This window comes from Copidosoma floridanum, unplaced genomic scaffold (genome assembly GCF_036245765.1).
Source record: "Copidosoma floridanum isolate Cflo_tuat_1 unplaced genomic scaffold, Cflo_Japanese_pri ptg000006l, whole genome shotgun sequence".
Taxonomy (NCBI): domain Eukaryota; kingdom Metazoa; phylum Arthropoda; class Insecta; order Hymenoptera; family Encyrtidae; genus Copidosoma; species Copidosoma floridanum.
This window is the reverse complement of record NW_028321883.1, coordinates 24,178,755-24,202,871: the sequence shown is the minus strand read 5'-3', so window position 1 is coordinate 24,202,871 and position 24,117 is coordinate 24,178,755. Positions and strand designations below refer to the sequence as shown.

Sequence of the window (24,117 nt, the reverse complement as noted above, 5' to 3'; positions counted from 1 at the left end):
ACTGACTTTTACACAATTAAATAGTAAGGTTATGTTACATAAAAAAATGTTTTTAAACAGAGTAGTTGATTTCAGTTATAAAGTCTTATGCGATACAGGTAAGCTGGGAATGTGATATTGCAATATTTTTTAAATTTTATCCATGTGGCTATTTGCAATAAAACACTCGAAGTTGTTCATACAAATCACGAACTTTATCAATATTGACACTTGTTTATTTGTTATTTTTTTTTTTTTTTTTTTTTTTTTTTTTTATCTTACGCACTGTCATTAGTTGTGTTTAATTCTTCAAAAATTTCTTGCTGAATATCGCTCTAAATTTCTTGCTTATCAAACTGTACAGTTAAGTTTTCACTAATATTATCTGTAAGTTTAGCTTTTTTTTATTATTTCCAATAAATCTATATGATTTTCTTTTTTCCGAAATTTTTCTTTTACGAATAATTTACATTCTATATTTATTTCGCGTCTTTCGTCAAGAATAATGGTTCTGCTCCATTTAAGATTAATTGAAAAAAAGGTTAAGACTATACTGTAGTAGCAGACAGTTGATGTCAGTTCAGGCAAGAGCACCGGACCTGTTCAGGAACTGTGCACAGCCTGAACTCACATATGCATAAAATGCCTATCTTGCCTGTGCAGGACCTGCACAGGCAGTCAGGCAAGCTACGGCACATTTCTATTCGGGATGCACTCACGAGAGCGGCGCGGCGTGTTTTTTTCTGTGAGCAGAGCCATCTGCAAGTGCTTATGTGTACTCAAGTGTTTTAATTAAATTTTTATTTTTCATAGACATGATATAAGGAATAAGCTGCTCAATGATCGCTCAGGTATAGAATAGAAAAAGATAAGGAAAATGAACCGAGCCATGGAATACCTTCCTATAGCTCTCTCGCACCTTTTGTGCTTTTCGGTGTATCGACGGGAGTTTCTACCTTACCGATGGCTTTCTCGCAATAAATTCCGTTAATTAGTAATTTTACAAGTAACTATCTTTTATGCAATACGACGAAAAGAGGTATACAAAGCTGATACTTTGAGAAATCTTTCAAGCTCAAATTTACCAATAGATTTGTTCGGAATAAAGCTTGGAGCAGCTCGGAGCGCTCCTTTTTTTTATAGTCAATGTAATAACTTCAATACATTGATTATAGAAAAAGGAGCGCTCCGAGCTGCTCCAAGCTTTATTCCGAACAAATCTAATATTCTGACTGTTCTGAGTGCTATATAAATGCTAACAAGCAGCCTCCTACTCTTACTCATTTTTTTTTTGTGGGTGTGGAAAACTGTTGTTGCACCGTTGTGGCGCAAAATCCAAAAAGTTTTCAACCGGATTTACATTTTCATAAGTTTAAAAAATTTGTAGCTCAACATTTTTTGTGCTTGTAGACGAACTTCGAGTTCAAATTAAATATTAAATTTTAATGAGTATGATTAAAATGCTATTAGGTTATTTAATTATCACTTAATAGGTACCACTCTATAATGAGGATGTTGTAGATATATTTGTATTTCCGAGGTATTTTTTGTAAGTAATGTTCGTACAAGATATCATAAGCGATATTGTGCTGGTTTGGAAAATTTTAATCGAATTCTGCAACTTCACATGGACACTGGATCGGGGAAAGACTTAATAAAACAAATCAAATGTATAAATTTGGTGAATTGCCATTTATTTATCTAGAACAGCCACATTTAATGGGAAAAGAGAAACAAAGGATTTATTTATCAACACTTGTTTTTAAAAATGAGTCGCATCGCGTAACATTATATAGAAAAAAACTTGTCAAGTGTTCACTAAATAAAGTATGTGTTAAATCGATGCAGACTTAAAGGCACAAAAGTTGAGAGAACCTATGACTTTTTAGTCATTCAACATCGTGATTTCGCAGAAACTACGTCCTTCATGTCTTTATATATGCTTAATATTGTGTAAAAAATAAAACAATTTCCACCAAGTTGAAAAGTAATGGAGTTACAATAATAAAAGAAAAAGCTAATTTGAGCCCTAAGAAAATAAATAATTTATAACTCTCTGAACACATCAATTGCGTCCAAATACATATTATCTACAATCAAAATGAAAATCCATTCGCCACAAACAGTGTTTATCGCTTTATTACGTATTCTCTTAGAAATGTCTAGTTTTGTTTATCCCTATTACACAAAATGAGTTCGCGTTGTCTTTGTAATCTTCTTAATCGTCCACGTCAGATCATCTAACATAAGGCTGTGGAATATTGCTTCTTCCCTACAATTTTCTTTTCTTATATAAAATTGCTAACAGATTAAAATAGTATTGAGCCTAAGCTTATATCGGTATTGTTATATACTTGGTAAACTTTTTTTTTTTATTGAAATATACATGCACACATGTGATGGGAATTCATCCACAAGTAGTAGCAACAAGAATAATAGTGACTGATGCAAAGAATTTCAGATGATTACGGTTATTTTTACTATTATCAATTTAAGAACAGTAAAGGTGGAGTAGTTTTTTCGATTGTTGTGACATGGATGTTTTTTTGTCCGTTTCGTCAATTAGAAACCATGAACCTTCAATTGCTCAGGTTTAGCCAGTTGAGATTTTGTTAACCACTGACATATATTTTCTCGCTGATCCCCCTGCAGCTGCAATACCTCCCCGTATTCCGGGTGTTCAATTACAGTCCCATTGCAGGCAAACTCCTGAAAAAAAAGAAAAGAAAAAAAAAAAAAAAACATGTGTGATTACATTATATACAAATTAATGCTGATGGTACTTCCTTTTATATTGCAGGATAAGTTATTGAAAATAAATGTCATGAAATTAGTCACATATTTATATAATAACTCTTTTTTATAAAAAAATATTTTTGAGAAGATGTAACTCATTTCAAATTTGAATTCTTAAAAATATGTTATTTATACAAATCGAGATGATTAAAGCAGTGCATTAAAAAAAATAATAAAAATAATTTTAATTTTGAATGACAGTTAAGGTCACTTTCGTATATGTATAGCAACATTAAAATTTTTGAGATACACAACCTGCATATATTAATAGATGTTTGAGTGAAACCTGTTGTTTGGATTTTAAGATAAAAAATGATTAATTTAAAAAAACTGACAAACGAATTTTATAAGCAGACCGATATGCTTTCAGGATGCTATGAATTCACGGAAAATAATGCACATAATTAAGTTTAAAAGAATTTACAAGCTATATCACGATTGCTACATGATTTCAATTGGTTAAGGAGATATTAAAATTGTTGAGTTACTCCAGAGTATTTGCTCATAAGAGAAGAGAAACTATTCATAAAATATTTAATATTTACATTATGACATTATTAAATTCTGTTAAATATATATATAAAAAAATAAATAAATAAATAAATAAAAAAAACTAGTCGCACCAGAAATAACGACGCGAGAAAGATCTTAAGCGACTTTAAAGTAACGTAAACAAAATGTAACAGGTTTGCGAGAATTTGTAGCATATAAAACTCATGAATTATGTATTTATTCGCGCACACATACACACACAAAGAAACCTGCAATCTATCAAACGTCTATTTTTAATCGCGCAACAGCGTGAAGGCGGATTGGAAAAATTGTCCTCGAAGGCGAACGGAGCGCTCCCTCCATTCGAGAAACAACGGGACAAAATACTCAAGATACATCTTGCATGGGCATAGTTATAGTGGGCAATGGTAGCCCAACGGTGTTAAAATGTATGTATGCTATGGACAGGGAAACACAAGGAAAGCAAGGGCTCTTTATCGCTCACCTTTTTACATGCTCGTACAATTTTCTTCAAGTCATATTCAGACGAGAGGCCCTGAACGGTGGTTAAAGTCTTGCGACCATTTCGCTGCTGGATTCTTATGTGCACGAGGCCGTCCCGGACATCCTCTTCTTTGCCCTTTTTGGCCTTTGCATCTGCAAAGGGGTCTGCAAAAAAAAAAAAAGTTAAGAAATGACTCATCCCCGAGTACCATATGACGAAGACGAAAGTTTTCACCCTTTCCCTCCTCGATCACACGTTATTGGTACGCTTGATTCACGGGTTCATAATTTTATGACAATGATAAGCCATATATACGTAATTGTATGAGCATCCGTTTGTCATTGTCGGTAATCGTCACCTCGGCTTGACATTACCCGAAAGCGATTTGCGTGCGAGGGTAGGGAAAAACCGAAACGGAGCGTATAAATATGTTAATAGATGGGCGGGCGGGGTACGAGCTCATGTGTAAGTGAAAATTTCCTCTATAAGAAGTACTGTCGAAATCTAGCGCGCAGCTTCTTTACTTCATACGGATATATCCACAAGTGCTTCGAGATGAGAGAAAAAGGGGACATACAAGAGCGATAGAAGAGGTTGGGCCACAATTTTGTTTAATTTTATTAAAATTTTTTTTTTTTTTTTTTTCTTTTCGAAAGTTATGGCCTTGCGAGCAGAGCAAGAGAGCTGGCCTGCGCGCGGTTGCGTCGCATGGTGTAAGAGAGAAGACGCCACGGCCATTTTGATGCGAGAGGGACACGCAGCAACCGATGCTCTTTCTCTCTCTCTACCCGTGTACGCTTACATTTAACGTCCTTGAGGCGCGATATCCCTACACTTTCTGCCCAGCCCCAAGTGGATATCTCCTTTCTCGCTTTTCGACCCGAATCGCATGAAACTTTTGCCCCAAAGAAGTTAGTATTTTTATGGCGAATCAGTACTTACCAAAAGTGTTTAGATTCTGGATGGACATACGACAAATAAAAGGTGTTCCTTGGAAATATACAGCTGCAAAAATTGCAAGTGACGCCCTCAAGAGCAGAGATGCAGGAGAACGTGGGGGTAAGACGTGTAATTAAAATCAACACACAGAGTCTAAACTCGACTAGGCTGGAGATAATTGGAGAAAGGGGTTGTTTGACTAGCCGGTTTCAATCGTATTCAAGTGGCAATTTAAATAGAAAGAAAATTGTGAACAGTAACAACTGCTGCAAGGGGGACAACGCGCACGGCTACGTAGATACCCCAATGAAATCCGACGAGTCACTGACTGAGACTGATTGAGATTTGAGAACGCAAACGCAATGCCAACGTGACAACGCGTAACTGTGGACAGTGTGTGTGTGTGGCGGCAGCACTGCACGCCATCCGTTCGAAACATCAAAATGTCAATCCATTGATCCGATTCGTGGACAACCAGGCATTGGTGGACCGCGGGCACGTTTGACTTGTATGTAAAAATTGGACATGTCAAGTGATTGAGGCTGGGTTTCGAAAATCAAGCTCATTAATTTGGTATATAGCTCAAGTGAGTCTTAATTAATCTTTTGTCATAATTAAGTTACTGATAAGTGACGAGCTTGACTTTCGGAACACACCCTGACCCTGACTTTGAAAATATGTTAATGTTCAGAATTGATCGGTGTGTTTAAAGTTAAAAAAATTTATTTAAGTACATTTAATTCTTGAGCGTTGAGAAAAAACTTTTTTTGTTTGAAATACACCTCGATTACACTGTAATGACTAGTAAGTTTAGGTACTTAATATTTGATTGAATACAAAAATTACGGAATTACTGTACAACCTAAACTAAAAGTGAGCTAAACACTTAAAGTATTGTATAAAAATCTTAATTATTAGTCGGTTTGGTAATTATCAGTAGACGAAAACTCGCAGTGTTTTTATTTGTTATAAGAATCAAATAAATAACACCGCTATATTTACCAATGCATGTAAGGTACTTATATTATATCTATGCATCAGAAGCTGTATAGTGTCCAGACCAAAAGTTAAACCTATTTATTAAAAACTAACAAAAAAATTAAATGCTTCATATGTTGCAAGTTGCATATGCCTGATATGACCACACATATATATGACGTCTATGCGTGGCAAAAGCATGTACAATATGTGTATATCTGTATATGGTTATTGGAAGATGGAATATGATATACATGTATATATACGCGCAACACAGCAATAATTAAAGTATCGCAGATCGCAGATATCAGAGAACATTCAGAACATTGGGGGGCGAGGGGACTACTTAATAGCGAACAAAACTTTTATCAAGGGGTTCAGTCAGTCTTGAGTCAGAGGTTCACCGTAAGTTCGGTTCGGAGTTTCTCCGCGTGCTCGCTTTGTATACCTATACGTTACGACGGCTACAACTTACTTACATCCGTCAATTTTGTCAGCCAGCTGGAGAAGTTTTGTCGAGAGATTATAATTATTATGACCGAGTTTTTATCATCATTTCACTAACAGAATACCTCAATACTCGTAGAAATAGTCAACATCTTGTTATTGCAGCGACAAACTGAAGAAGGAGAGTCAAGCTAGAAAATCTGGAGAAAAATGGCTAGTCCAAGGACTCGACGTGTCTTGAGCGATTTAAAGCCCCATGATGAGAATAATGTAGGTGAATGTGCTGCGTATGCATGTTTTTTATTGTTTTCTTCGTTAACTTTTTGAAATTGTTTTTCTCTGTTTTACAGAAATGCTACGAATGTGGAGCTCACAATCCACAGTGGGTCTCAGTTACATATGGTATCTGGATATGCTTGGAGTGCTCAGGTAAGCATAGAGGTCTGGGAGTGCATTTATCCTTTGTCCGATCTGTTTCAATGGACAAGTGGAAGGACATTGAATTAGAAAAAATGAAAGTCGGAGGAAATAGAAATGCTAGATTATTTTTTGAATCTCAGCCCGACTGGGATGATTCCATGAGTATAACGCAAAAATACAATACCAAGGCTGCTGCCTTATACAGAGACAAAGTAAATTTTTTTTGCTTATTTTACTTTCTATCTTTTCGATTAAAGCCCTTTCATATTTATCACTCATAATTTGCAGATCAATACCCTGGCGCGTGGAGAGCCTTGGAGTCCTAGCAGGTCCAGCGCTAAAGACTTCACATCAACTTACGTTGGTAGTAAAAAAGACTACAGTAACAGTAATTGTTCATATCAGAGTGGCGACTCTGGTTTTTCATATCAAAACATTCATTCTCCTGAATTCAAAGCTCAAACTGAGGACTTTTTTTCTAGAATACAGTCTGAAAATGCAAATCGTTCAGAGTAAGAATCTTTGGCTTTTTTTTTTTTTTTTTTTTTTTTTGTCAAAATAAGAAAATTTATTTCTAATGTTATTTACAACTTTAAGAAACGTTCCACCAAACCAAGGCGGTAAATACGGTGGATTTGGCTACCAGGCCAATCCTATTCCTAAAAGTTCATCTCAAGAATTTGTTGATACTGCTTTGTCATCTCTTGCTAGTGTAAAAATTAACTATTATGACTAAAAATAATTTATTCAACACGCATTGACAGAAGTAACTATTTTAGGGTTGGTCGTTATTTTCTTCTTCAGCAACTAAAATAGCTAGTAAAGCAACAGAAAATGCTATTAAGTATGGAGGAATGGCTACACAAAAGGTATCTGAAATATCAGTTTCTGTAGGTGAAAAGGTTTGTTTAGTTGCTTTTTTTCAAAATAATTTTGTTTTATTATTTTATTTGGTTTATTATGATTTTATTTGGTTTTTTATGATTTTGTTTGGTTTATGTAATATTAAAGGTACGTGAAGGTACTCTTTTGGAAGAAGTAGGAAGCCAAGTTAATAATTTAGCCGCTAAGGTAGACTTTGTTTCATAGACAATTTAATTCTAGTTTCTCTTAATTTGCTTTATAATTGCATAAATAACATTTTTTTCAAAAATTAAAGTTTATTTTTAATGATCAGGTTAGTGATCTTGGCAGAAGAGGTTGGGGAGACGTTTCTGGGAATAATTCTGGTGATGGTTACAACTCACATGGAAACTATCAAGACTCACCCAGTTCTTACCAGAATAATAGTGATCTGAGAAGATATTCTGAAGAAAGATCTGGAATGAGAAGCCCAAATCAAAAGTAAATTGTTTGTTTTACGCATTAAGATAAAAAACGCTTATTCTATATTTAAAACTAAATTTATAAATAGATCATCTGACGCGTCTGATGCTGATTGGGGATGGGATTCAAGTTCAAAGCCGAAAGATGCAAGTGTAGATAGTAAGTCTGTAAAGAAAATAAAAGAAAAGAAAAAAGAAGACTCTCTGATAAATTTTGAAACGGATCAAGCCAATTCAAATTGGAATGCTAAACTTGAAGATGAAGCCTGGGAGGTATTAAAAAATTAATCTCGATTAATAGTGTTAAAAATTCAATGAGACCTTGACCATATGATTTACATTAATGCGAAAGCTAGTTAAAATTGTACAATTTATAAAAATAATCAATTTACAAATGGCCATAATGCCTTATTGAATCAATTCTAATTAACTTTTAAGTTGTTCAATTATTGTTATTATAATTAGTAGTAATACTTCAGAGATATTATTGTTGCATTGATGATTAAAGTATTTAGGTAACAAAAGATAATTTTAAATATTTATACATTCTTCCTACATATTTAATTTAAAATGCACAACCTTGTAATTGTAAATAAGCTATACAAGAAAATTTATTGAAAAATCTAATAAATTTTTGTGTCAAAGCAGGATTATTTTTTGATTCTCACAACTTTAGGTAGAAAACGAGCTGTGTCGCCGTTCGTGGTTTAATTAACAGTAACAAGGTCATAGTATTTTTTATACTCCAAACCGTCTTTTCTATTAAAGTGAAACTGGTTTGTTAAAAATCATTATTTGATATCAGTATAAATTTGTTTTATGATTGTAGATATTATGAAAATATTTATCATATTCCATATATTTAATAGAAAATCTGTAAATTAATTTGACTTGCTGTGACAAGTGCATGTGTAAAATACAAGTATAAAAAGACTCATTTGTATTAAACTTAGTGCTCTTTATTTTTATTACCTTACAATTAATATGAAAAAAATATCTTTGAGGTCACGGGTCTTTATCTCTACTTTGTATAAAAATAAGTTATTTCAACGATTTTGTAAATCTTCTTGGACTTGAAATGTGCATTACGATTTGTTTTGTTTTTTGACATACGTTTTTTCTGCTCCTACAGAAGTATTCAATTTATTTACCAAATACTCAGTAGTGCTTAACTCACAAGCAGGCCATACTTCTTCATCTGCAGTAATTATTAAGTCTTTAATCATTTCTTCTGTTTTTGTGGGTAAATTAGTCGTTACCTGTCTTTTTGACGCTTCATATAAAAATTTATAAGCCGACCTGTAAGTGTATAAATAAATCAATCAATCAGTTATCAGTGATATAGTGAAATGAAGCTATTAGACGCTTTCTTACTTTAGATCGAAACCTGCACATTCTTCTGGTGGTGGCTGATCTTCAAACAAATATATAAACAACAATGATTGAGTCAAAAGATGATTTCCTTCATCAAAAAATCCGCTTCTCAACCATACATCTAATGGCGAATTTACTTTTTTTTTACCCAAATCGGCAATCGATCGGTACTTTCTAATCATCTGTGCAATTTCATTTTCTGATCTGTCAGGTAAAACAGTCTTTAAATTACTAATATTTTGTGCTCCAAACTTCTTAAGGGCTGACAGTAAATTGCGTTTTTCCGTCTCCGTCCAACGTTTTTTTTTCCTAATACCCGATTTCAGATAACCACTATCTGCACTCTTGTCTGACCTAGAAAAAAATATTGTTTTCATTTTAGCAAATGAGCGCATTACATTTCAGCCAGACTTTATAGAACGTAAGTAGGTATATACTAACATTTTCAAACCAAAGATTTTGTTTCAAACTTAAGTATGGACAATTTATTTGCACGCCTCGGTTTCACGTAAACACACAAGTGACGTGAGTTTTTTATCGTCGTATAGTCTGCAGACAGTGTCCTATTGGGATTATGCCTCTACCACGTGACCTCAGTATATATATGACTAATATAGATTCGAAATAACACAGGTCTTATGGGAGGAATCTTGTTTTTATTTTTTTTTCGCACTTAAAAAGATATTGAGCTTTAAAAGGTTGTTAATTCCATGTTACTGACATAATGAGAGTTACGTAGTTATTTTTTTCCTTGGGTGAATTCGTTCATGAAGGTTGAAAAAGCGTTTAGAACGTATACGGAGTGCCGTTAACCCTACTTTGAGCTGTTTGTTTACCTCTGAGCATCAGCAGCAGTGGCGCAGCAGCAGCAACAGCTGAAACAAACAGCTCAAAGTAGGGTTAAACGGCACTCCGTATACGTTCAAAACGCTGTTTCAACCTTCATGAACGAATTCACCCAAGGAAAAAAATAACTACGTAATTCTCATTATGTCAGTAACATGGAATTAACAACCTTTTAAAGCTCAATATCTTTTTAAGTGCGAAAAAAAAATAAAAACAAGATTCCTCCCATAAGACCTGTGTTATTTCGCATCTATATTAGTCATATATATACTGAGGTCACGTGGTAGAGGCAAAATCTCAATGGACACTGCAGCGACGACCCAGAGATTAAGTAGTAGACAATAGGTTTGTTCAAGCTGATTCTCGGGGACACTCGGAGAGACTCTGACTGTCCCCGAGAATGTATATGCACACGTTAGGTTAGATCGTTAGATAAATTAAAATCCTATGTAGATTCACTCTAACACTAAGACATTCTGTTTACTTTTTGCACTTACCTAACCTAACGTGTGCATATACATTCTCGGGGACAGTCACTGTCAGTCAGAGTCTCTCGGAGACACTCGGAGAAGAATACTTGTTCATTCCATTCTCGGAGACTCCCAGAGTCTCTCCGAGTGTCCCCGAGAATCAGCTTGAACAAACCTAAAGACCACATACAGCAAATATACACCGTTACGTGTTTGGCTGAAATCGACTCCTGATGCCGATGTTGCCAAGAAGTTAAAAAAAAAAAAAAAAACCGTTACGTGTGGCAAACGTCAACCCAGTGACCAGTGATCAGTCAATCCAGACTCCCTCTCAGAGTCCAGAGTCTATAGGAATCCAGCGAACCTGTTACAGCAACTACTGGAGGAGAGAGCAATGCTTTTTTAGTGGTAGCTATCTCTCTCTAGCTGGAACGCGATTGGTTGGCGCGTAGTAGCTGCCGTGCTAGCTCCAGTAAAAATATGCCCTAAATAGTCCACCACTGACATTCACTTGCAAACGTAACTTAAGTTTTAGGTCGCTTCGCATATGCTGCATGGCCTTAAAAAAGTATCTTATTTGCTCATCAATGGATGATGATGTGTTATAAGGTATATCATGCGTAAAAAAACAAGATGACTGTTTTAATGTAGACTGCATGGGTGAACTCGTAATTCCACACTGTACTTAGTGCCAGGCAGTGCTTAGTTTCGTGGTTATGGACGAGGAAGACGTACGACCATCGACTGAACTAACTCCTTTTCGCGGGGATAGTGTACACTGACCGTCTGTGAAGTGTTACTTTGATCTGTAAAAAACTGCATGTCTGACATTGTCTGAACTCTCCAAACTGAACAACCATACATGTATATTCAATGGTTTGATTAGTGGGAGGCTCAAATAGTTTATCACCAAGTTTTGTGTGGTGAGGATTTATCCGAAGAAAAATGGTACGACAATCAGCTAGCGACTAGCGAGCATGCGATAAAACATACATACACCTACAGCCACAGATTGATAGTACTAATGTTATCCATACTGCATTAAGTATCAATTATCATGCAGACAGCTGTGAAATGTCAAGCTTGAAAGAAAACATATACATATATACATACGCTAGCATGACTTTGGTATTGTTTCATATTATTTTCGAAAGAATTCTACTTGTAGCATAATGTCATTGAGTTTTTGTGTTCTTTTTTGACATAATTTTTATCCGCACTTTTATCGATTTGTGTGAGTGCAGCTCGTTGTCGTGATTCATTTATTGAAAGATAGAGATATTCTTGCATACATGTATATGTGTGGTTGCAGTCGTTCTAGCTTTCTTTGGAACTTGTTTTCAATCACGTGCTCCTAGACGTAAATTTGTTACTGTCACTGTTTTTGGGATTACTAAAAATTATCATTGAAATGTCTGGTGCCTTCTACTAATCACGTCAATTTTTGTTGTTGCCACTCATGTCTTTATTTCGTACTTATCAACATGTATATAGTCAATTACAGTCAATTCATTTAATAATTGGGTGTCGTTTTGCATCTGGTTAAGTTGAAAGTACATTTTTGTTAATCTGTCATAACATCAATTAAGTCACATTGTATGGCATTACAAAGTTATAAGGTAAGCTTAAAAAATAGTTTATTTCTATAAATTAAAATTCATATGCATCCACATTATTGTGTTACTTTCATGTAATTTATGTTTTGTTTCCATAGTTTTAAAAACAAGTTTTTGTATTATTTTGCTCTGAAAATCTTCCTAAATCTTGTGCTTAAACTCTAGATCATGATCCATACCCAATGTGAGATGATTGATAGTTAAGTAAGTATTTGTTTTTATGCTAATTAGATCAACAAGATGCCATGGAGAAATTTCCTCTAAAAGGAACCACTTCACTAACTTCATTCAACAAAGCAAATGCCAGTTCGCTTACAACCTATAATTCGGTTGATGCCAAGGTAGGCATCTTACAGCCTTTCCTTCTCCTTTTACAGAAAAAATCTTAGACGTGAAAATATGTCAATTTGTTTCATGATTTAATTTATTGTATCAAATATTATTTTCAAGTATATTTTATACTGAGATTTTTTCATAACTGCTTTTTTACACGTTTAGCTGCACTAAATTTTTAATGGAACATTTTACTTTTTGTCACCATCATATGTTTCTTATCATTGTAAAGTATAGTTGGCTAAAGTGATGAAAAGTTCAGGCAAGTTTAATTTTTGAAGAAACAAAATTTACTCTGAGGTTTATTAACATAATTTAAAAATGTTGCATTTCATGCTTATTAACATTCTAGAAAGTGTTTTGTATTAATGTTAATTAATCAGTTTATTCTATTTTCAGAAATCCAATGGTATAGAAAGTAGTTGTGTAGATAATCCCAATTATAGAAGTGGAGTTTCTAGTAGAACTATAAGTATAAGCAGTGATGAAGAGATGATTGATGTAAAACAGCAGACTGTTTCTCATCAGAGTCAAAATGAAAACAATCCTTATTTCGACAGGGATATTCGAATGGATGATGCATCATCACATTGTATGTGTTTTGAAACACGTCTAGTATTACTTTTTCTTTTTTTTAACATAATCTTTCACAGTTTCAGGTGATGCTGATGATATCCCAGGAATCGGCCAGTATGATGACTTTCACACAATTGACTGGCAAAGAGACATTGCAAGGGATCGCATGCATCACAGATATATACTGAAAAAGAAACATGACTCTATATGGGATTTGATCAAAGGTGCCCATGATGCGTGGTCAGGCTGGCTTTGTGTATTACTCGTTGGCCTCTTGACCGGCGTGACTGCTGGTGTCATTGATATTGGAGCATCATGGATGACGGATCTTAAATTTGGCATTTGTCCTCAAGCATTTTGGTTGAACAAAGAACAGTGTTGTTGGAGTTACAGCGAAACGTCGTTTACTGGTGACAACTGTTCTCAGGTATAATTTATTTACAAGAAATTTGAATGCAATAACTCAAGTGTTGTACTAACTTATGAAAAAATGTATATTTTTAGTGGAGAACGTGGTCGGAATTTTTCACCCAAGCAGATTCAGGCGTTGGCGTCTACATTTTGTCGTATTTGTTTTACATTGCATGGGCACTTTTGTTTGCATCACTATCTGCATCCTTAGTTCGAATGTTTGCTCCTTATGCTTGTGGATCTGGTATACCTGAGGTAAAACTAGTAAAATAATAACTTTTCGTAAAGTACGTTCAAAGAATTTCAAACAATTTTTTTATGTTTAGATCAAAACGATCCTAAGTGGGTTCATTATCCGCGGATACTTGGGTAAATGGACGTTAATTATAAAATGCGTGGGATTGATTCTCTCTGTATCAGCGGGTCTGAATCTCGGAAAGGAGGGACCAATGGTCCACATTGCCTGCTGTATTGGCAATATTCTTTCCTATTTGTTTCCAAAGTACGGAAAAAACGAAGCCAAGAAAAGAGAAATTTTATCTGCAGCAGCTGCCGCTGGAGTATCCGTCGCTTTCGGTGCACCAATAGGAGGTGTACTTTTTAGTTTAGAAGAGGTAATATAAATCAAAAAATGAATTTGCTTTTTACTCCTCAACCAAAAAATTATCAAAAATTAATTTATTACAGGTCAGTTACTATTTTCCGCTCAAAACCTTATGGCGGTCCTTTTTTTGCGCTCTGGTGGCTGCTTTCGTGTTGCGCTCCATAAATCCGTTTGGTAATAAACAGTCGGTACTCTTTTATGTCGAATACAACAAGCCATGGATATTCTTTGAACTCATCCCCTTTATCATACTTGGAATAATTGGAGTTAGTATACTATCACTCACGATCACAATAATGCCAAGTACTCGCGTTAAATGTTATATTTTATTTCAACAGGGTGTTATCGGAACATTGTTCATCAGAGCCAATCTGCGCTGGTGTCGATACCGCAAATCATCTAAGCTTGGGCAATACCCAGTAACCGAAGTATTAGTCGTTACGGCGCTTACATCAGTCATTGCATATCCTAATCCGTATACGCGAATGAGCACAAGCCAGCTGATTTATTTGTTATTTAGAAAATGTGGCGTATCCAATAACAATATGCTATGGTGAGTACACATCCTGAAATTTTTCATGATTGCAATTATTTTTACGTACCAACAGTCGGAAAGTAAAAATACTTCCAGAAATGTTTACTTTCCGTCAAAACTATATGTGGCACGTAAAATTGTACACTTCATACGAGATGAAATAATGTTCCGATCGAACTTTTACCAATACACACGCGATTTGGAACATTATTAAAAATTTTCCGTCACAAGTTTGTACTATTTGATTCAATGAGCTTGTGTTTATCCAAAAAAACAGCGATTATCAACAAAACTTTGCCGATGTCAACTCGGTTTACCTGCTGGTACTGGCCTTTATTTTTAAATTAGTCATGACCGTCTTTACCTTCGGCATGAAGGTACCCTGCGGTCTTTTCATACCGTCCCTGTGTCTCGGAGCGATAGTTGGCCGTATAGTGGGCATAGCCATGGAACAGCTCGCTTATCATTATCCTACCATATGGATGTTTAGCGAGGAATGTTCGACGGGCGAAGGTTGCATAACTCCTGGATTGTACGCAATAGTTGGAGCGGCAGCGGTTTTAGGCGGAGTTACTCGAATGACGGTCTCGTTGGTAGTTATCATGTTCGAATTGACTGGCGGAGTAAGATACATTGTTCCCCTTATGGCAGCTGCAATGGCTAGCAAATGGGTCGGCGATGCTCTTGGAAAACAAGGAATTTACGATGCCCACATTGGATTGAATGGGTATCCGTTCCTTGATAGCAAAGACGAGTTTCAGCACACGACCCTTGCAGCCGATGTTATGCAGCCCAAGTGAGTAAACAGTTGAAAGATCACGATAAAGTGTTGAACATTTTATGCATGGTTTTTATTTTTTAATTTTTTTTTCACAGGCGCAACGAAACTCTTCACGTACTTACACAAGATTCGATGACAGTGGAGGATGTTGAAAATTTATTGAAAGAAACGGAGCACAATGGCTTCCCGGTGATCGTTTCAAAAGAGTCTCAGTACCTTGTAGGCTTTGTTTTACGAAGAGATCTGAATTTAGCTCTGGCCAATGCCAAACGCATGTTGGAAGGTATCAACAGGCAATCCATTGTAGTTTTCACGAACGGAACGAACCTTCAGACACACGCATACCCGGCGCTCAAGCTGAAGAAAATTTTAGATATGGCTCCGATCACGATCACGGATCAGACGCCTATGGAAACTGTTGTTGATATGTTTAGGAAATTGGGCTTGCGACAAGTTCTCGTCACACACAACGGGTATGTGGTCTTTCGAATATACGAGTTGACTGACTTGAAAGTTATTTGTTTAAATTGTATCTTTAAATTTCCAGACGGCTGTTGGGAGTCATTACCAAGAAAGACGTACTGAGGCATGTGAAACAGCTTGACGACGAGGACCCCAATTCTGTCTTATTTAATTGAATATGGTTTTATATGAATTATTTTATCTTAAAAAAGAAAAAAAAAAAAAAAAAAAAAAAAAAAACAAACAAATGTCAAGTAACTCAAGTGAGCGAAAATAGTCTGATGAAGTGCACTGGAAGGTAGAATGAATTTTTTCTCAATGCCGGTAAAGATTGAAAGTATAAAAAGAACAAATTGAAACACAGCATTACCGCACTCTTGGATTAGGAACCAGTAAGTGAGCTACGTGTATAATCTATTTTAAACAATTTCCTTCTCCAGTCTTATCATTTTATCGTGCTGCGCATAGTCAGTTATTGAAATTCAATGTAATGCATCAAATGTATATGAATGGGTATATTTAATGCATGGAAATCGACGTTCTCGAATATTGTTACTTGTATAAAATGGTTATGAATAAATCGCAAAGTCTTCGAATTGTGGTAGAGTATTAATATTTGGATGATGTGATTATTTGATTTTTATGATCGGTTGGGACGATTTGCGAGAACGTTGACAAACGAAAGGACGAAATGGGAAAAGATTATTTTTCTTATGAATTTGTACTGACATATATATATATATATTTATCATATGCACTTGCATATATATGTATATATATACACATGATATGCATGCACTCATGAAATACTAGACAAGAAACGAAAATTTGTTTTATCTTTGTGATGGATCTATAAAATGTGTTATAAATATATATGTATGTATATGTGTGTGTGTATACGTTAAAGTAGTAAAATTGTGAAGTAAATCGTTATGTCCTTTTTCTTCGCATTTGCAAAACTCAAACGCATTGATTACTCATAATTTTGTAATTGCGAGTAGACGTAACTGTCGATCGTGATGCCAATATATATATATTGTATGTATATTTATTAAGATCATTTTGATATCATGATGATCCTTATTTTTTAAAAATAACACTTAATCGTAAATCAATGTCCAAGGAAAGATTAATTTCAATAGTACATGTATAAACGGCATTAATTGTAAGTAGCTTATGTTAGGAAACAAGTGTAAATCGAACAATCTATTTGTTAAATAAAAGCACATTTTAATTATCCCAACAGATCGTCGGATGATTGTTTTGTTGTCGACAAAGGGCTACTGTGAAAAAAAAAGATTCCTACACCAACGAAGAAAAGAACATTCCAAATAAAAAGTACGGGCTTGCACACTTGAGCAGCGCGACGAACGAACAATATCTATGAAATTAAGCAGAAAAAAAAAAGAAGGAACAACCGCGGCCTGCGCAGTGTATACAACAATAGACCGAAGAAATGAGAGAGGCCCCGCTAAAACGCGCGATGTTTATTACATACCGCGGCAGCGGCAGCTCTCTGTGCGACGATTTCCTCGGTACATTTGTGACATGTATATATGTATACAACACGCGTGGCGCGCGCTGTCACCTCATTACCTTGGACGTGCCCATATTCCACCGCCGCTCTCTCATCATCGAAGCTCTCCCCCTACAACATACACTCCAGTGGAGTGCACTTAACATATGTCAGCCGCGAGATAATTGGTCCATCGCCGTCTGTTGGTATACCTATAGGCGTATTACATTATGACAATGTCGCATGTACACTGCAGCGTTCGTCGCGTTTACCTATGCGTACGTACTTACATGTGCATATAGGTAACAACTCTGGGTGTCACGCGTCGCGCAGCTCGCATATACTTTATATTATATATTAAGTATACTTGTACCTAAGTGCACACGCAGGCTTAATTTGCATCGCACGCACAAGAGAGTCCATATATAATATATGTAATGACTGGCACGGCGGCACATATAAGCCTCGAATGCCGATCCGTTGTCGCTGTTGGTTGGATTTTATTCTGTTTTACATTGCCTTCGGTTCGATCGATTTGTCTTCCCCCGAGTGCTCGATTACCGAGCGCGATTCTCTCTTTTTGTCCATCTTGCGACCAATTAAAACGGACTTTGGAAACTCCACTGTTTGTGGATCTACCGATTCCACTTTTCCTACTCTCCGTTTGGTCCATTCCGCTATGATATTCTTAACCGATTTATCCACCACCCATGAAATACGTAGCATTGCAACGAGAGGTACACTTGTGCTCTGGTCGAACGGGTGAGGAAAGAAACAAACACAAAACAATCCGGTATCCAATAAATTAAAACTGCGGTAGGCAAATCGGCTTTTCAAAATCGTCGCGTTGAATAATTTACCCATGAGATGCTTAAATGTAGTCACGCTTAGCGCCGTTACCACTATATATGTATATATACACATGTACCATGTAAGTATACGCGTTAGAAAGATCGAGCGCGCGTGATAAGACGACTTTTAGCCGATCGAGGGTCGAGCGTTGCAGGTGTTGGCTGGGAGGGAAAAGAAAATCGGTTAGAACTTGATGTAATATGCAAAGGCATGGCGGCACTTGCTTACAGTAACATTGCATTTGGATTTTCAGTGTGCCAACACCGTGTCTCGTTACCATTACCATGTTGAGTTTATTTTCGAGCGGTTCAACAAAGCGCGTTACAGGTTCAAAAGTGCCCAAATGGATTATTCGAGTTGCGAAGGTTTGCTGAAAAGAAAAAAAAAAATAAAATAATAATAATAATAAATAAATCTGCTGCCGCAATATTTAATTTTGTACCCCGTACGCGACTATCTATGATAATCTTGCGTGAAGTTTCTTCGAAACGCGATTGCCCAATACAGGAAGTTATTACAATAAATGTATGTGCCTAAAACACGGCGAGCGTTGCGTCGCGAGTGAGCGTAACGATCGCAGTATCGGTACATGTAATACGTACAATATAAAGGTGAATTACGAAAACAGCGCAGCATCCATCAATTGTGGAAAAATGATGAAATTCACGAAATCAAAGGGTATATTTTTTTCATCACGTAAAAAAATAAAGTAAAAAATAATCGGCAAACACTGTATAATGAAAATACACTTGGGCACAAAAGCCTCCGATCCGTGCGCGGATGAGCCAGTAGATACGGCCAGGTACGGGTGTCCACACATTCATATACGTGTAGGTACACAGAGCAGTGATTACGGGGGCAAAAGCGAGCGAGCGCGTGCAGCTTCTCTCTCTCCAACTGATCTCCGATATATCCCGATGCATGAATGGGGACCCACACTCTCTCTCTCTTTCGTATACATGTGCATATATTTATGTACCCGGTCGCTTGTGTGTATATGCCCCCCAAGAAAACGAGTCCTGGAAGCGGAAACGCTCTCCCGCGAGAGTAAGTCGCCCACACACTCCTTCTTGGCACATGGCAGAGGCAGCATGGGTATATATATACTCTCCAACACTGCACACGTATATGGAGAAACGATGAGACAGACGCGTATGTACTATCTCCACACACTCGTATACATATACGGGGAACAGTAGAGTTAGAGTATGGATACCTCCACCTTTTATGCTAGATTGGCCGTGTGTGTCTCTCTCTTCTTCTCTCCCATATATAATAACTCTCTCTCTACTCTCGAGGAGTAACAAGTATAATATGGTGTATACACCTATTTACGTGTGCCCATGCATATACTGTATATACATATATATATTTAAGCGCGAGGTGAATCGGTTAAGTTGTGTGTCGTCGTGCGTGATGGTGGGAGGCGGGCGCGCGAGCGGGGCGTGATCGCGCGCGCGGCTAGGCCCTCGCGATCGAGAAAGAGAGAGGGCGAGAGAGCAACGAGCCAGTCGGGATGTCGGCCAGTTAGCGCGGAACCGTTGCCCCGACGACATCACGCACGTGTGCCTATACATTTATACAATCAACTACCAAAAAAAAAAAACAAACAACACCGAGTGACTCTGCCTCCCCATATACGTACCTTATCAACATCATCATCGCCCGCCTCTCTCTCTCTCTCGGCTTGTGCCCTTACAACTCACCGTGCGTACTTACCGATCTCCAGCAACATTCAACAGCATACGTACCCCTCGTCGTTCTCGTTTTGCCCGAACGTACATTAATCGCCCGGGTATCGTTTAAAAACCGCGGCGTATATACAGTTTGACGATTAAGTACGTGGCACGTGGCCCTGCCGGTTGTAATTCTAAACATTAGCCGCGCGTGGAGGGAGCAATAAGGGTTCATTCAGAGATCGGCGGTTTGACTATCGGTACAGTGTGCCGGTTGCAGTGCCAATAGTCATCGTCGTCGTCGTCGTCAAGGGGGATGGACGGCGGCGGCGTGAGGGACCATGCCGCTACGGAGCGCCGGTGTCCGGGACCAAGGCTCTGACTGTCCGTGTCGCTGTACAAGTAGAAGAGCCGTAGTGTCGGTAGGAGCTGAAGCCAGTGGGTACTTGGTGCAAAGGTACTCCAAGATCGGGCATCGGAGGAGAATCAAGAGAGAATTATCGGCATCATCACCGGGGTTGGCGAAAGAAGTAGCAGTCGTAGCGCGCGCCAGGCACTGGCCGGGGCCGCGCTGGGAGCCGGTTGGATGCTCCGCTGGGCAAGGACGGTTCTCCAGCCACAACAACAACAACAACAACAACAACAACAAGAGCAGCCACTGCCAGGGTTCTTGTCTTGCGGTAACAGCGGCGGGAGCCTGTTGTTGGTGCCAGTGAGCGGTAGCCCCGAGCAGCGGCTGGCCCTCGAGGAGGAAGACGAGCAGCTGGCCACGTTCTACGGGGACGGGCATTGGGCCTACCACGGGGTAGAGGAGGACTCGCTGCCACTGTTCGCCGCTAGCTGCTGGGGCCGTATGGAGGCGAGCGTGTGCTGTCTGCCCCAACAGCAGGGGCAGCCACCGCCCGCGCCCCCGCCACCCCAAACGACCCTACCCCCTGCATCCTCCTCGTCCGCGTCGGTAGCTATTGCAGTGGCGCCTGGCCAGCAGCCGACGGCCGTCGCCCCGTCGTCTTCGTCGTCCTCGTCCTCGTCGTCCTCGTCGTCCTCGTCGTCCTCGTCGTCGCCGAGTGGTGCCGTGACGGGTGCGGGATTATTGCAGGCGCAGGTGATCAGCCAGCCGTACCACTACGTCGCCGACCAGATAGTCCCGGAGCGACTAGATCTCGTGCAGGGCCATGGACTGTCGGGACTACTGGCGAGCCAGGACAACACCCCGGTCCAACAGCAACAACTCTGGCAGACCGGACAGGCTCACGCAGCGCCCGCCTACATCGACTACTCCTGGCTGCAGATGCAGGTGTGTGTGTGTAACATTACTTATTACTTATTACCTTTCATGCCTACATTTTGCACCCTGGATATTATATGGGCTCGTATCGACAATCGGGACTCTGGAAAGCTCAGCTTTCGAATTTTAAATCCTTTGCCGCCCGACGCGCCCATTGGCTCCTGGATGATGGAGGGGTGCATGTGGAACATTATCTTTTGCGCTTTCAACGTGTAAAAACGTCCCAATGATTTTTAACGGTTAACCCAAACTGATACGAGGGGCAGGTATGAGTAAAAAAAACAAACAATGACTCAATTACATCGCATCTGTTTGGCAGTGCTCCTCAGCACCCCCGAAAATATATCTGTATAAACATTTACGCGCTGTGTTCCCTTTTGCGAAATAATGAAACGATGCGTCACTAGTAAATCACCGGGATCTGCGAGTAAGTATTCGCGGATCACCTTCGTAGGCGTACCTACAATGGTATTATTATTATTGTCAATGAGCCGCGGTATGTATGTATAAAATGCTCAGAGCGAGCGCTGAAATCATCTAATTAGACGGAATTAACATCCCTGGAACGCCGAGAGAGTCGTGGGGGGGGGGAGCCCCTCCGCGCGCTACTCGAATACATGTATATAAGGTACTCTCTGTCGCCACTTTTCTCGGAACACAATGGCGCGCTCCGCTTCGCAAAGGACACTTGTCCCTTTTTCTTTCTTCCATACGCATAAGATGTATACATGTATCTCTCTCTCTCTCTCTCTCTCTCGTTGCATTAATTGTAGGATACGCGTATTATGGTGAACCTTCGAGGCTCGACTTTGCGGTGACGCGTTTTGCATATACAATATTGGCGCTTCGCGGTCGCGCGCTCGCGAGAGAGACGCGAAATTAAGTGTAGCCTTTGTCGCCGAGGCGAGAGATTACTTTGGGGGGTTGTGCTATATGCACGATAGATAGATGCGTGTACAGGTATGTTACATGGTATCGCTACGCGATTCGAGATTCTTTGATGCCTGCAGTGCGTGCATATAAATATATGTGCTTGAGTGCGCGTTGCGTTGGGCATACGTAATCGCTCGGCTCGAACTGTTGTCTGGTATGAGAGACTTATTTTTTTTATTTTTTCTTTTACTTCCCCGAACAACTTGAGTACTTTTTTGCCCGTACATTTTGAACATTTTATTGTTGATTAGGCTTGAAAATGATAGGTAGCTGTACAGGCACAAAAAGACACGAATTACCCTCGACGTGATATAAGGTACATATATATACTCTTGTATATATTCTACACAATATATATAATATACATGACCCTCGTTTAAATTCAGGCGCAGTAGGCCTTCCGCGAGCTTTTGATGTACACTTATGAATGCACAAACTACACGTGTAACTTTCAAGCATACATGTGTATATTATTCACGTGTGTTCGATCGTGCGTGCATTACACGTGTTTTTTATTTAAATTTATAGATCCGCCACAAAATAAAAAGGTTTTCTTTTCATTATTGTTTATGTACACTGGGTGAATTAACAGTTGTAAAAGTAATTGCGCTCACGCGGGTCGTGGCTTTTCCTCGTTTGGGTACTTCTTGATGTTTATTCTCATCGAAATGGCATTTGTTTGTTTCCATTAGCAAAAGTTGCGATAAAAATAAAATAAAAACATTTCTTTTAAAAATGAACCAATTTTGCAATCAACTTTTTTTCCATTGGTAAAGCACCGGGGGGGGGGGGGCTTTCAATTATCTCGCAAGCTTTAGGAGCAAAAAGATCCCACACCCCGTACTAGTCACCGAAACTGCTCGTGTACGCAATATATCATGTAAGCCAAAAGCTCGAGTATGCGCAAAGTAGTTGGAAATATCTTTGTTCCAAAGCACGAAAGAGCAATAATACACGGCAAACTAATTGTGTTCGAAGAAAAATAAACCCACATAGTCTCGGGTACGTAGTATAAACGCTTTTTCTAGTCCACGAGAAATAATAAGAAACCCTTACACCGTTAATAATTGCAAATTAAAAAATAGATTGGAGGACCACCCAATTACGTATATTTTATACCTACCTGCAGATAATAAGGTTGACGATTACAACGAAGCTTCGCAAAGTTATATATGCATATAGGATACGTAACGTACCGTTGGGGGGTATATGGCGTACGAAAATGTGTGTCACATGATTTACGCCCCGTTCCCGTCGTATAACTCTTCACAATGAAGCAATTAAAGCGACGGAACGGATCAATTGTTCGCGGTGCATCGGTTCGTTGGAAGAAGAAGGAAAAAAACAACAACCACCTTGCTCTCTCGCGTATACACACCACAACCGATACTCGGAAAAAAAAAAAAAAAAAACAATTTTTAATAATTATTTCACCTTTACCTGCACAACCGATTAATACATTATATACCCTAAAAATTGTACGTACAACTTTTTGATCGCGGTACGATACAACTTGAAATTCCTTCCCTCGCCGTAATCGCGTACTAATTCGAAAAGAAGAAAGAAAAAACCCCCTCCGATTAATGCACATCCCTTAACAAGTGCACCGGAATGTCGACGACGACAATAAACGATCATGAGCGGACGACATAACAAATATTACCTCCGTGGGGCGTAATTAATACACACTGCATGATTTACATTGTCGGTGTGAACGTGATCGGCCATCGGTGCGGCGCTATACGCACAGCTCTCTCTGGAACACCCTATACGAAGCAAAGGGAATCGCGCACCGACGGCACCGGCGCATTTGTTAATTTCCACAATGGAGATATATATATATATATATATATATATATATATATATATATATATATATATATATATATATATATATAGGTGGCGTGGAGAATGACACGAGCTCTGTTACATTTGTACGCATACGCGTATAGGTACCCATAAG

At 38.3% G+C, this 24,117-nt stretch overlaps 5 protein-coding genes across 11 annotated transcripts in view; 3 read left to right on the top strand and 2 right to left on the bottom strand.

Moving 5' to 3' along the window:
• Nucleotides 1-1,652: 1,652 nt before the first annotated feature.
• Nucleotides 1,653-5,083, bottom strand: eIF1 (eukaryotic translation initiation factor eIF1). The gene is made up of 3 exons (XM_014354238.2): nucleotides 4,715-5,083; nucleotides 3,773-3,936; nucleotides 1,653-2,688 (listed from the first exon to the last, which is right to left on the bottom strand). The coding sequence occupies exons 1-3, from the start codon at nucleotides 4,740-4,742 to the stop codon at nucleotides 2,542-2,544; spliced, it is 339 nt and encodes a 112-aa protein (XP_014209724.2). The 5' UTR covers nucleotides 4,743-5,083; the 3' UTR covers nucleotides 1,653-2,541.
• A 111-nt stretch (nucleotides 5,084-5,194) lies between these two features.
• ArfGAP1 (ADP-ribosylation factor GTPase-activating protein 1) lies at nucleotides 5,195-8,784 on the top strand. 4 transcript variants are annotated; one of them, XM_089598413.1, is made up of 9 exons: nucleotides 5,195-5,219; nucleotides 6,302-6,406; nucleotides 6,487-6,768; nucleotides 6,845-7,068; nucleotides 7,154-7,268; nucleotides 7,336-7,458; nucleotides 7,568-7,627; nucleotides 7,734-7,900; nucleotides 7,971-8,784. In XM_089598413.1, the coding sequence occupies exons 2-9, from the start codon at nucleotides 6,347-6,349 to the stop codon at nucleotides 8,167-8,169; spliced, it is 1,230 nt and encodes a 409-aa protein (XP_089454539.1). In that variant the 5' UTR covers nucleotides 5,195-5,219; nucleotides 6,302-6,346; the 3' UTR covers nucleotides 8,170-8,784. The 4 variants fall into 4 exon arrangements, with proteins under 4 accessions (XP_089454539.1, XP_089454538.1, XP_089454540.1 ...); XM_089598412.1 differs by lacking the exon at nucleotides 5,195-5,219 and adding an exon at nucleotides 5,955-6,094; XM_089598414.1 differs by lacking the exon at nucleotides 5,195-5,219 and having other exon boundaries at nucleotides 5,955-6,406; nucleotides 7,336-7,425.
• A 60-nt stretch (nucleotides 8,785-8,844) lies between these two features.
• Nucleotides 8,845-10,939, bottom strand: LOC106640292 (uncharacterized). The gene is made up of 4 exons (XM_089598314.1): nucleotides 10,762-10,939; nucleotides 9,697-9,818; nucleotides 9,256-9,609; nucleotides 8,845-9,180 (listed from the first exon to the last, which is right to left on the bottom strand). Coding segments are annotated over exons 2-4 (570 nt in total). The 5' UTR covers nucleotides 9,699-9,818; nucleotides 10,762-10,939; the 3' UTR covers nucleotides 8,845-8,966.
• Nucleotides 10,855-17,119, top strand: ClC-c (chloride channel protein 3). 4 transcript variants are annotated; one of them, XM_014354202.2, is made up of 11 exons: nucleotides 10,855-11,519; nucleotides 12,419-12,528; nucleotides 12,920-13,112; nucleotides 13,174-13,523; nucleotides 13,601-13,762; nucleotides 13,834-14,121; nucleotides 14,195-14,377; nucleotides 14,450-14,664; nucleotides 14,924-15,442; nucleotides 15,523-15,900; nucleotides 15,975-17,119. In XM_014354202.2, exons 2-11 carry the CDS (start codon nucleotides 12,433-12,435, stop codon nucleotides 16,063-16,065), a joined length of 2,475 nt encoding a protein of 824 aa, XP_014209688.1. In that variant the 5' UTR covers nucleotides 10,855-11,519; nucleotides 12,419-12,432; the 3' UTR covers nucleotides 16,066-17,119. The 4 variants fall into 4 exon arrangements, with proteins under 4 accessions (XP_014209688.1, XP_014209690.1, XP_014209687.1 ...); XM_014354201.2 differs by lacking the exon at nucleotides 10,855-11,519 and adding an exon at nucleotides 11,694-12,190; XM_014354204.2 differs by lacking the exon at nucleotides 12,419-12,528.
• A 3,155-nt stretch (nucleotides 17,120-20,274) lies between these two features.
• Nucleotides 20,275-24,117, top strand: part of LOC106640202 (uncharacterized) — a 58,038-nt gene continuing 54,195 nt past the window's right edge. Inside the window, 2 exon segments of the mRNA XM_089598816.1 lie at nucleotides 20,275-20,317; nucleotides 20,401-21,230. Coding sequence (XP_089454942.1) covers nucleotides 20,275-20,317; nucleotides 20,401-21,230 — 873 coding nt within the window.

Coding starts and splice junctions, on each gene's coding strand:
- ArfGAP1 (XM_089598413.1), top strand. CDS start 6,347: ATGGCTAGTCCAAGGACTCGACGTGTCTTGAGCGATTTAAAGCCCCAT. Junction 7,269..7,335: donor CTTTGTCATCTCTTGCTAGT/GTAAAAATTAAC, acceptor TAACTATTTTAG/GGTTGGTCGTTATTTTCTTC. Junction 7,459..7,567: donor CAGTTTCTGTAGGTGAAAAG/GTTTGTTTAGTT, acceptor GTAATATTAAAG/GTACGTGAAGGTACTCTTTT.
- ClC-c (XM_014354202.2), top strand. CDS start 12,433: ATGGAGAAATTTCCTCTAAAAGGAACCACTTCACTAACTTCATTCAAC. Junction 13,524..13,600: donor CTGGTGACAACTGTTCTCAG/GTATAATTTATT, acceptor GTATATTTTTAG/TGGAGAACGTGGTCGGAATT. Junction 15,443..15,522: donor GCCGATGTTATGCAGCCCAA/GTGAGTAAACAG, acceptor TTTTTTTCACAG/GCGCAACGAAACTCTTCACG.
- eIF1 (XM_014354238.2), bottom strand. CDS start 4,742: ATGTCCATCCAGAATCTAAACACTTTTG. Junction 3,937..4,714: donor CCAGAATCTAAACACTTTTG/GTAAGTACTGAT, acceptor TTTTTTTTGCAG/ACCCCTTTGCAGATGCAAAG. Junction 2,689..3,772: donor TTGTACGAGCATGTAAAAAG/GTGAGCGATAAA, acceptor CTTTTTTTTCAG/GAGTTTGCCTGCAATGGGAC.
- LOC106640292 (XM_089598314.1), bottom strand. Junction 9,181..9,255: donor TGTGCAGGTTTCGATCTAAA/GTAAGAAAGCGT, acceptor ATACACTTACAG/GTCGGCTTATAAATTTTTAT.